This window comes from Lactuca saligna, chromosome 3, assembly GCF_052625555.1.
Source record: "Lactuca saligna cultivar CGN05327 chromosome 3, ASM5262555v1, whole genome shotgun sequence".
In the NCBI taxonomy this organism is placed as follows: Eukaryota; Viridiplantae; Streptophyta; class Magnoliopsida; order Asterales; family Asteraceae; genus Lactuca; species Lactuca saligna.
This window is the reverse complement of record NC_136419.1, coordinates 80,751,152-80,762,733: the sequence shown is the minus strand read 5'-3', so window position 1 is coordinate 80,762,733 and position 11,582 is coordinate 80,751,152. Positions and strand designations below refer to the sequence as shown.

The 11,582-nt window shown below is 38.9% G+C and overlaps 1 protein-coding gene across 1 annotated transcript; it reads left to right on the top strand.

Moving 5' to 3' along the window:
• The first annotated feature begins 1,256 nt into the window (after positions 1 to 1,256).
• LOC145036940 (LOB domain-containing protein 41-like) lies at positions 1,257 to 2,590 on the top strand. The gene is made up of 2 exons (XM_078985469.1): positions 1,257 to 1,667; positions 1,756 to 2,590. The coding sequence occupies exons 1-2, from the start codon at positions 1,478 to 1,480 to the stop codon at positions 2,406 to 2,408; spliced, it is 843 nt and encodes a 280-aa protein (XP_078841595.1). The 5' UTR covers positions 1,257 to 1,477; the 3' UTR covers positions 2,409 to 2,590.
• The last annotated feature ends 8,992 nt before the right edge of the window (positions 2,591 to 11,582 follow it).

Here is an 11,582-nt window from a genome sequence, read left to right as displayed (position 1 = left end):
CACTATGTTTTCTAAACAATAGCTTTGCCATACACCAAGTATGTGCTCTATGTTTGTCTATGATCCTTTTTCTTTTGTGGATTAGATCAATTAAACATAATTTCAATTATTCTCTTTCCACACTCCCAATTCCTTGTCTTAAATGTAAGAATTCCAAATTTCTATCATTTATCGAAATCTTGTTTAAATTTTAAACTTATATGCACTGTTCCTCTTGTAATGATTATGCACAAAGCCACAAAGGCTTGGCAACAATCATTAAGAGTATTCAATTGAGAGCAATTCCATGGAAACGATGTCTCAAATTCAAAGCGCATTGCTTTGAACATGATTCTTGCATTAAGTTTCTTTCTAATCTTACACAGATTGCTTCTATCTATGGAGACAACTCTATATTCCCATTTTGACTACTACTTCTGAACAAGAGTTGCCTCTTTTCAGACTATATCAATATGGTCCTTCCAATATTAATAGTATACTTCCAATTGTCCTTGAGCAACCAATCTTTGGTAAACCTTAGATTGTCCTCGACAATTACTTAATCACTTTAGTCATATCCAATTCTGGACATTTTCCTTCTTAATGCCCCAAGGCATTTGGAAAATTCAGAAATAATAAATATTATAACATATGTTATCGATCTTGTACCCTCTCATTTTTTAATTATTAAAATAAATAAATAATTATTAAACATAAAAAAAAAAGTGAATTTAAAAATAGAAAATAAATAACCAAGGGTATTAATGTCATTTTAGTTTATCTATTGACCATATTCGCAATGAAAGTAGCTCAAAAAGACTATATTGCCAAAAAAATCGAAGTTTTAACTAAACCTAAAAAAAATCGTATCACGAGACAATTTTTGCAATTTGGTCAATACAATATTATACTATTTATCAACCCTAATACATTATAAAAATTGAATTAAATAGAATATCCTTAAACATTAATTTACCATTAGGTATACTATAGATGGATAGTATTTAGTGATTACATTATTAACTATAATTATAAATTTAATATTAAAAATAATGTTAAAGCTTTAAAGGTTTAAAATTTGGACATGCTCTCAACAAACAAGTCACCACAAAGTAGGGGTTACATTAGTAGCTAGGGAGTGATCTTACGCGCCGCCATTGAAAGTGGTTACAATTGTGTTGCTTTTGTTATTAAACACAAGTGGGTTTGTACGGGCATTTGTTTTGACATTTGAATGTTACAAAGAAAAAGATCATTCCATTTCCACAGCAATACATTTTTTATGTTCATGAATGTGGAAAACCGGTTGTTAACTTAAACAATACCAGTTTTTTGGAAACAACTGCGGCCTCCCAGAAATCCAGCGGCCATTTTTGCACATATATATATACACCCACCCACCACCACCACCTCCACATATCTAACTTTCAACCCTCTTCTTCATCTCTCCCTCTCTCTCTATCTTTCTTCAACCTTCTCTCTCTAAAAACCTGCAACAATGAGAATGAGTTGCAATGGATGCCGGGTGCTTCGAAAGGGATGTAGTGACGACTGTAGCATTAGACCTTGTTTACAGTGGATTAAAGATCCAGAATCACAAGGAAACGCCACCGTGTTTTTAGCAAAGTTCTACGGCCGCGCCGGACTCATGAACCTCATCAACGCCGGCCCTGAACACCTCCGTCCTGGTGAGTACTTCGTTTTTCTTGATTTCCAAATCTCCATACTACAAACATTGAGATCGAGAGTTTGATGAAATTTCTTTGTGTATTACAGCGATATTCAGGTCACTTCTATACGAGGCTTGTGGTCGGATCGTGAACCCGATATATGGCTCTGTCGGGTTGTTATGGTCTGGAAGGTGGCAGCTTTGTCAAGATGCGGTGGAAGCGGTTTTAAAAGGGTCTCCGATCGTACAGATATCTTCCGACACGGAGGAGCCGAACAACGGTCCGCCGTTGAAGGCGTACGACATTCGTCACATATCGAAGGACGAGAACTCCGGTGGATCCAACGAGCTTCACCGGATCAGGACACGATGTCGTTTCAAGAGATCAGGATCGAAAGGAAAAGCAAAAAGTAATCGAGTTTGTGTTGGGTCAAGTGATCATGAAGAATCAGGTCACGATGAAGTTAACAACAGGTCGTCTAGCCATGAGTCTACCCTGAGCCACCAATCTGAAGCGGCGCATGTGGTGGAAGGTGAGAGCCACGAGACGGCGGAGGAAAGCTTGGTGTCTGTAGAAACAGCCGAGGGTTCCGCCGCTGCTCCGACGATGCAGGATAAGAAGGATGAGATTGAACTGGAGCTGACTCTTGGCTTTGAGAGGAGTCGAAGTCCTGAAAGTTTGGGAAAAGCGGCGGAAGATTCTGATAACTCCGGCGACACAGTTTATAGGATGGAACTGGGATTAGGTTATCCAGTGTAACCGGATTGTATGTATCATTGTATCTAGTGACTTGGTACATTAGTTTTGACGCTTCAGATCAAGTTTTTTTTTTTTTTGGTTGAATTTTATATATAATTTTTTTGGCAAAAGAAAGGTTATATTACTTAAGATTTCGATGTATAAAGTGCAAATTACATAAAACAATATATTATATTTTGGTATTTTATAGTTTGCCATAGAAAGAGTTGTCACAAGTTTATGATAACAAAATATAGTATTTAAATAAAAAAAAATTACTAAAATAATAGCTTTTAATTTATGTCAAAGCTGGTATTTTGATAATAAACTGAAATATAATACTTAAATCATAAAGGTTATTAATTTATATATGTTACCCGTATATAAATTATAAAATGAAACTTGGTGTTTAGTAAATTAGTTAAAGTTCAATGAATCGGAAAAACCATTGATTTGAATCCTAAAAAACAAGTTGTAGTTAAATTTTTATTTAATTATTAATTAAGATTAGATTAGATTTCTTGGATATTGGGATAAGAATCAGATAGTAAGCGACATTTCGATGTGGTATATGGCCCATGGTATTTGTTACTTTTCTTTCCGCCCACAGACATGTCCTAGTTTTCTCCAAATACCAGAAACCGGACATTTCTTTTTGTGTTTGTTGCTGACTCATTACTTTTCCCGAAAACCAGGAGATTAAACCATGTGGGCCACTCCTTGTGTGGCGATTCGACCCCCACCCTGACAACTTTCACGTGTAATCCACGCGCATCGTTTCTGTGCTTTTCAGCATCTACAAGCCTCGCCACTTTCACACTTGTCTGCCGCTTCTAAAACTCTCGCCACCATTTATACCTTTCTCTTCTTTAAAGAATCTTTTATGGCATTTTTAGGTTTAGTAGAGTTGGAGAAGATATTCTTATTTTAAGGCGGCTAATGATATTTAATTAATTTTGTTCATCAGGATTAAGTATAGATTTAAATTATGGTTGTTGCTTGTTTGATGTAATGATTGCTCTTTATATTATGTTTTCATTCTAGCGTCATTTTATTTTGTTAATAAATCCATCATTCAAAAAAAAATGGAGGTTTACAATTTTTTATTTCATTTTTATCATTTTTGCATGTCGAGTAGATTACATGTTGGTCCCTGCATAGGTGCGGCGCCCTATGTGTTAAGAGGGTTAGTTCGGCTGACGTGGCACCACGTCAGGTTTGATTTGTTTACAATAAAACTGAAGGCACAATGGAAGTAACGAGCTGGTTGAGAATCAAACTCGTGACCTCTTAAAGAAAGGGTCAACACCTTACCCAAGGGTGAAGCCATAATTTTTTTTAGGGTATTCCTCCTAAATTAGTTAGAAAGTGAGCGTGCGCACGCACACACATACATACATACATATATACATACATATATATACATATATATACATATATATATATATATATATATATATATATATATATATATATATATATATATATATAGAGAGAGAGAGAGAGAGAGTGTGTTGATTCTGAAGGCTTGTACGAAAACTAAAATTTAGCCCCTCTAAATACAACTTTTTTTTATATAAGCAAAATATGAGAAAACTTAAAAAGTAACTAAATTAATTAAAATACGAAAAATAAAATTTTATAAAATTTGAGGGCCGAATATATAAATTTCTAAAGCTGATTTGTTAAAGAATTAGAAGATGGGTTAAATTGTAAAAATGAGAGTATAAATAAATGGCTAAAACAGAAACTTGTAGTTATGATGTAAATAAAGCGGAATTAAATACATTGGCATGTTTAAAAGTTTGTAGACTAATGGGATCGAATCTAAGTACCTTGAAGGTGGCAGAAGACCTTTACCAATTGATCTAAAGAACTTCCATGTTAATATTTGCATAAAATTATATATATATATATATATATATATATATATATATATATATATATATATATATATATATATATATATTAACAAATTAATAATATTAAAGAAAGAAAATTGAGAATTTGAGGGTGGACCTAGGGCCACCCTAACTCTTATGTGGCTCCGCCCATGACCTTACCCGCCAAGCTAGGATGAGTTTGATGTTTTTACCGTTGTTTCATTTTTATCATTTTTGCATGTCGAGTAGATTACATGTTGGTCCCCTACATAGGTGGGGCGCCCTATGTGTTAAGAGGGTTAGTTCGGCTGACGTGGCACCACGTTAGGCTTGATATGTTTACAATAAAACTAAAGGCACACTGGAAGTAACGAGTTGGTTGAGAATCAAACTCGTGACCTCTTAAAGAAAGGGTCAACACCTTACTTGTAACACCGTAAATTTTCGAACAAATTTTTCATTTCTAAATTACAAAATTCTCATAACGCAGTTCACAAAAATCCCAATTATAAATTTAACAAAACACAGTTCCATAATTGTTTGATTAATAATCCAGGATCCTAAAAAAAAAAAAAAGATAACTCTTTATCTCGTGTGTACAATCAAGCCATCGCCTTCCCATGATCCTGAGAAGTACCTGAAACACATAACACATAACACGGTAAGCACAAAGCTTAGTGAGTTCCCCAAAATACCACAAATACACATTAGTCACTCGAGGCTATAACTCTATAAGACCCTCCGGTCAATGTGTCTCAGTGGGACCCTCTAGTCCCCCAACTCTAATGGACCCTCCAGTCCTAACTCTTTGGACCCTCCAGTCCTAACTCTATAAGCTCATAATAAATACACAACAAAATTCACATGCACATAATGCAGGACATCGCAGTACTCAAATAAACACATAAGATCAATATATACACATATTACCATAACAACATAAGTCACAAAGACGGTATGCATGATAACACATAACACGTAATAAACAAATAAGACCCTCCGGTCGATAGTGTACTAAGACCCTCCAGTCTGTATGTACTGAGACCCTCTGGTCAATAATATACTAAGACCCTCTGGTCAATAGTGCAAATAAGACCCTCTGTTCATCAACAAGAATAAGACCCTCCGGTCACACAAAAATTACAACACAGATAAGTATAGTGAGAAGACTCACCTCGAATGGCGAACCGATCCTATACATGCTGCTGCTATACTCTGACTTTTATCACTAAGTCAAACCCACAAATAACCCCATTAGGTTCTAAGAACAACCTTAACATTATTAGGTCTAAATATAGTCCACCAATACAGTCCATAATATCTCACGTCCATTAGGCCCACCAAGGCCCAATCATGGACTAATTTTCCAAATTGGGCCCAAACCCTCATATGGGCCTTACCCTAAAGCCCATCTAAATATTCTGGTTCACATGACTGCTCTTGGATGGCCCATCAATGGCCCAAACACCAACCCCAATAGGCCCAAGAAAAATTAGGGTTTTCACATAAAATGACGATTAGGGTTAAGTGTTTCTCACTTGACCCATTAAGGGCTTAACCCATTAATCCCATCATTCCACTAAGAGATCATATAACATAATTGTCATGAGTTATATCTTCAGTCACTAGTCCAAATGCGGGTCCCAATAGGCCCAATCCAACAAGCCTAAAATTAGGGTTTTTAGCCCAATAGCCATCCATCAAGCCCAGATCAAGAATTTGGGCCACTTAGGGTTCACTATGCCAAGCACCACCCATTACCACCCCGGGTAGTGGTGGTCATGGCGGCTCATGGCGGCGGGCTGGCGGCAACCACCATTTCTAATGGTGGTGGTGATGGTTCCTGTCCAAAAAGTGCATAAATAACCTCCCATATAGAATACACACACCCACAGCCACCACCCACGGTGACTGGTGGTGGCCAATGGTAGCAGAAAAATGAAATGGGTGGCAGCCACCACCTTGAAGTGGTGGTGGTGACGGTCTCTTTGATTTTTAACTGTGCAAACCCATAAACACGCTCACAGATGCGATTTGAGCACACAAACATAACCAAATCAGCCTCACAGGTGGAAGACGACAATTAATGGCATAGCAACGGCGACCCTTAGCCACCAGCGACCACCGTCGGCGGTCAAAACGCCATATACACAACAAATGGGGAAAGGAAGAGGAAACAGATTGTAGTTGGACTTAATGAGCAATTACAATGGCTCCTGGTTCACGCACGGTGTACACGTCGTGCATCACGACCCTCATCGGTTTCCCTCTGGCTTCACGTCCCGTTCTCGGCAGCAGTATGAGGCGGCCCACAATGGTGACAGCAGGCGGCACATTGCCTGATTGGAATAGCGATGGAGACGATGGGTGGCGGCTAAGGACTTACTCGCGACGGCTGAAGGTGCTTCAAAGGCATGGTGGCGGCCGATATGCAATAGTGTAGCACTAGGGTTCCTAATCTCATCCTAACAAAAGGAAAACAAGCATACGGGATTAACCCGTGTTCCTCCCAAACTATGATGCAAATTAAACACTTTTAGTCCCTCCCCACTAAATTATTTTCAATGCAATTCCAAAAGTTACCCTTTAACCCCTGATTCTATAGACTCCTTTCAAATCAGGTCCAAAACTTACCATCCACACCCTGACTTCCGAAACCCTTCACAATTTAAATCCATAACTTACTCTTTTAATCCTAAGCTCCAAAAATTATATCAATTAGCTCCCCAACGCCAACACCCTGCTAAATATTATTTATTCTAGGATTATTATACATTTATAAATATTTTCTACTTATTTACTCAATAAACGGAATGTTACAACTCTCCCCCACTTAAATTAGATTTCGCCCTCGAAATCTTTCCTTATCATCCCCTACATGCCTTACAACTTGAATGACCTAGCTCCAAGCTCGAGCATAACCCCAGTCATTCAATCCAACAAAGTTTTCTCAACCAACCATATGACACGTGCAACTATTAAGTTCGCTTAACTCCAAGCAACTATTACAACCGCTCTGAAGTCACATGATACTCCTGACCTCTGTCGTCTAACACCCACTAACTCGATGCGTGTTGCGGTCCTACTCAACCCATACGAACTGACCTTCCCAGGTCTGCAACATCAGATGCCAACCACAACCACTCAACATGAAATCCATCAGGAATCTAAAATCTCAACTCATCTATCCTTTACACAACTAGGGCCCACTTAAACTCAAGAGTCTGATTCAACAGCAACATTGGAACCACCCATATCCAATCTGATACTCGACTCATGGCCCGTGATCCGCGAATATACGTGTACATTACTTCTCCACTTCCCTTCGATTCGTGAAAACTCCTTCCAATTCAAGATATAATGGATCCCGGCCATCATGGAGACCCCAGTCTCGCTCTTGGTCCAGCCACCAAGTCCCCGAAGACTCTGTAATCAAGGCTACTTAAGCCTAAGATCTCCTCTGTCATGCTCCAACCAGGGAATACTACGAGTTCCTATAGTCTTAAAATACTCTCACACTGACTCGTGAATACTAGAACTCCTCGCAGTCTTACATCACTTACTCACTTACTCGTGAATGCTATGGCTCCCCGCAGGCTTACATCACTTAGTCACTCACTCGTGAATGCTACGGCTCCACGCAGGCTTACATCACTTACTCGTTCACTCGCGAATGCTACGGCTCCCCACAGGCTTACATCACTCACTCACTCGCCATGGGCTCTCCCCATGGTTTTTCCTTGATATAACAAAGTGATTACTCCCACCTGGATCATTCCACTCTCTTACCACAACATAATCTCATCATTAATCCATCACCATATTGCGCTCATTGAACTCATGCTCCGCGATCCACCATGGACAGGTGCACTCACCCACCCAGACTGAGCATCACTACTCCTGACGCCCATTGAAGCAACAACACACTTTCTCTCGATACAATTCACATTCTTTGATAATCCCCGTCCGATGACAATTAGTTGATGGGTTCCCACTGGAACAATATCTATCCGATACTCCACTTATCATATCATAAACTCGAGTCTCAAAGTAACCCAACAACTTAGGGCATCAGACTCGGATACCCCGATACGACATCGTCAAATCTCACGCTCGCTTGTCTCGACCTTTGATCTTCCATTCACAACATCATACTCGGATGCCTCGATACATCATCATAGAATCTCATAATTTCTTGCTACGACCATTGATCTTCCTCTCGCACAACTCATATCCTTGAAATACTCTACTCATAAATTGAACAAATTTATGATTCGCCCAACAAAATACCCCGTTCTCCCCTACTTAGGGTTCGAGCTATCGCTTAATTTCACACCCAATCAACTTCACTATAGACTGGCTCTCTAGATGTATCATTCCCAACCCAGGGAACGTACCACAAAACACTCGATGACTTTCCGGAAAAATAACCAAATAACTCCAAGTACCCCGAACCCTGTATGAAAATTTCGGATTCCTCCCCATGTGACTGCCTCTAGTCACCCAGAACCTCGTCTGGTTGCACATACACCTAATCCAACGGTTCTAGAATAGAACGAGCTCCTTCCATGGATATAGTGGACTATCACATACTTCATTCTCAGAATCCTCAATCATCAACCCACTGCAAGATTCGACTAGCACGGGAGACCTCACTCCCACAATCGATCTATTGCATAGCCACGAAGGTCAAAAACTCGATATACTCCTCTCGTTTCCCTAAAACAATTGTTGATATACGTCGTACCAAAATCAAACAAGGCATACTCGAACCCTCATTGTCACATTCCCCACTGATAACTTCTTCCCGACATAAGAATGTAACCCAATGCTCTCTTACAAAAAAATTACTCTTAGTGTCGCTATCGCAACTCTCTAGTACCTCACAGGGTCTTCTTTTATTCTCCGACATCAGAAACTCACGCACCCATCCTATCAAAATGGGAAAAGGGGATAAATAATCCTCAAATAGAAACTTGGCATTACAGGATATCGCCCGACCACTCAACTCAAATTGCAACCCTCCACGGTGCATCATCTCCACCCTTATTTGAGTCTTGTGACTCCAACTGGCACCTCACCAGTCAAAACCCTCGAGATCTAAACTCAGATTTGCCCACCCCGGGCATACCCCATAAAGAGAGAGAGAGAGAGAGAGAGAGAGAGAGAGAGAGTCTGTTGATTTTGAAGGATTGTACGAAAACTAAAAATTGGCCCCTTTAAATAAAACTTTTTTTATATAAGCAAAATATGAGAAAACTTAAAAAGTAACTAAATTAATTAAAATAAGAAAAATTAAATTTTATAAAATTTGAGGGCCGAATATATAAATTTCTAAAGCTGATTTGTTAAAGAACTAGAAGATGGGTTAAATTGTAAAAATGAGAGTATAAATAAATGGCTAAAACAGAAACTTGTAGTTATGATGTAAATAAAGGGGAATTAAATACATTGGCATGTTTAAAATTTTTTAGACTAATGGGATCGAATCTAAGTACCTTAAAGGTAGCCGAAGACCTTTACCAATTGATCTAAAGAACTTCCATGTTAATATTTGCATAAAATTATATATACTAACAAATTAATAATATTAAAGAAAGAAAATTGAGAATTTGAGGGTGGGCCTAGGGCCACCCTGACTCTTATGTGGCTCCGCCCATGACCTTACCTGCCAAGCTAGGATGAGTTTGATGTTTTTACCGTTGTTTTATTAAATATAACAATAAAATGAAGGAATCCATAAAATAAAATAAATCATTTAAAGACATATGGGTCCTACCACCAATCACATATGTCTCATATCTCACTCTCTTATCTTTGTTGAACAACATACATCCCTAAACCTTTGGACTTTAGTCGTCCACTACTAAATCAATGTTGTAACCTACTGAAAATCCATTGATCTCCATTTACTCCACCTCTCCCACTTCGTTTCCCTTTATCTTTCATGAAGTCCACCTCTAACCCTTTCATGAACCTCAATGCTTCTTCTCCACCACCACCATCCACTACCCATCATTACCCCTAACCCCTGGTTGACCATTGTTGCAGAACCACATATTCACAAAAGATGTGACTTAAATTTCCAGGTAGGTCTACCACAACATGAAATTCACAAAGATCCACAACCATCATCACCAAAATCAATAAGAAATATGAAAATGACTATAAGAATCCAAAAACATGTTCCCAAAACCAACCTAAAAATGGTTATGAAAATCCAAAAGGATTTCAAAAATCGAAAATGGTGATCATGGCTACGATCACTACAAGAAAAAAGGCCTTTTACGACGCGCAAAATACGACGCTCATTGATCTATGTTACGCAAAGGAGAGTGACATTAGAAAAATGTCATCTCTTCAAAAAATTTAAGGATAGAAGACACGCATTATTGCGCGCCCTTAAATTAGTGTCTAAAAAAAACACGGAGGGCACCTATAATAAAATGCGCGTCGTCTAAGGATGTCGCTTTATAATTTTTAATGGAACACGCGTTCCATCCTTTAACAGTAGGGGGAAATGAAATTCTGAAAAAATTAAAAATCCCGCCTTCCTTTTTTTTCTCCTTTCCCTCTTGCCCTGGACGCTCCTTCCTTCCCCCTCCCGACATTGACTGCTGCTTACTTCTTCCCTCACTTCTACCTACTGGAACCACCATATCTCCCACTCGATGTTGAAATTGTTAGAAAAAGCCCTAATTATACTCTCAAGTCTAAATACAGAAAAAATAGAAGATGGTGAAGAAGTAGTAATAGAAAAAGCCCTAATCAGAGGTGGTCCTGTTCTTCATTGTTTCTTCGATGTTGAAATTGTTAGAAAAAGCCCTAATCGGAGGTGGTCCTGTTCTTCCTCCCACCACGATTCCCAGCTTTTGTTCGCCGGAACATCGATTCCACCGTGGTTTCTGATCCACGCTGACCAGTCGTCCCAGTCTTCAACGATTTTCTGCCATTCAAATCCGGATGGGTTGAAAAGAAAAGGGGCGAACAACCACGACACGACTAGGAACCACATTGAGATGGTTAGGTGGCTCTGTATTTGGCGCCACCGTGGAGAATTGTGCGACCGAAATAGTGAAGTTTGGTGCCAAGAGAGAAGGTGAAGAAGACAGCGCAGAGCTGGAGGTTCATGATTATTAGGTCACCGAGTGCAGTTCTGAAGCCTCTTTCGAGTCCGACTCCATAATCATCGGTAACGCCATTAAAAGACCAAGTTGAACTACAGATTGAGAAGCCATGGCTGCTTTCAAAGGTTTATCTCCTTGCATCTTTGCTGATTTCATAATCGCTTTTTCTAATCCACTTAAACAGA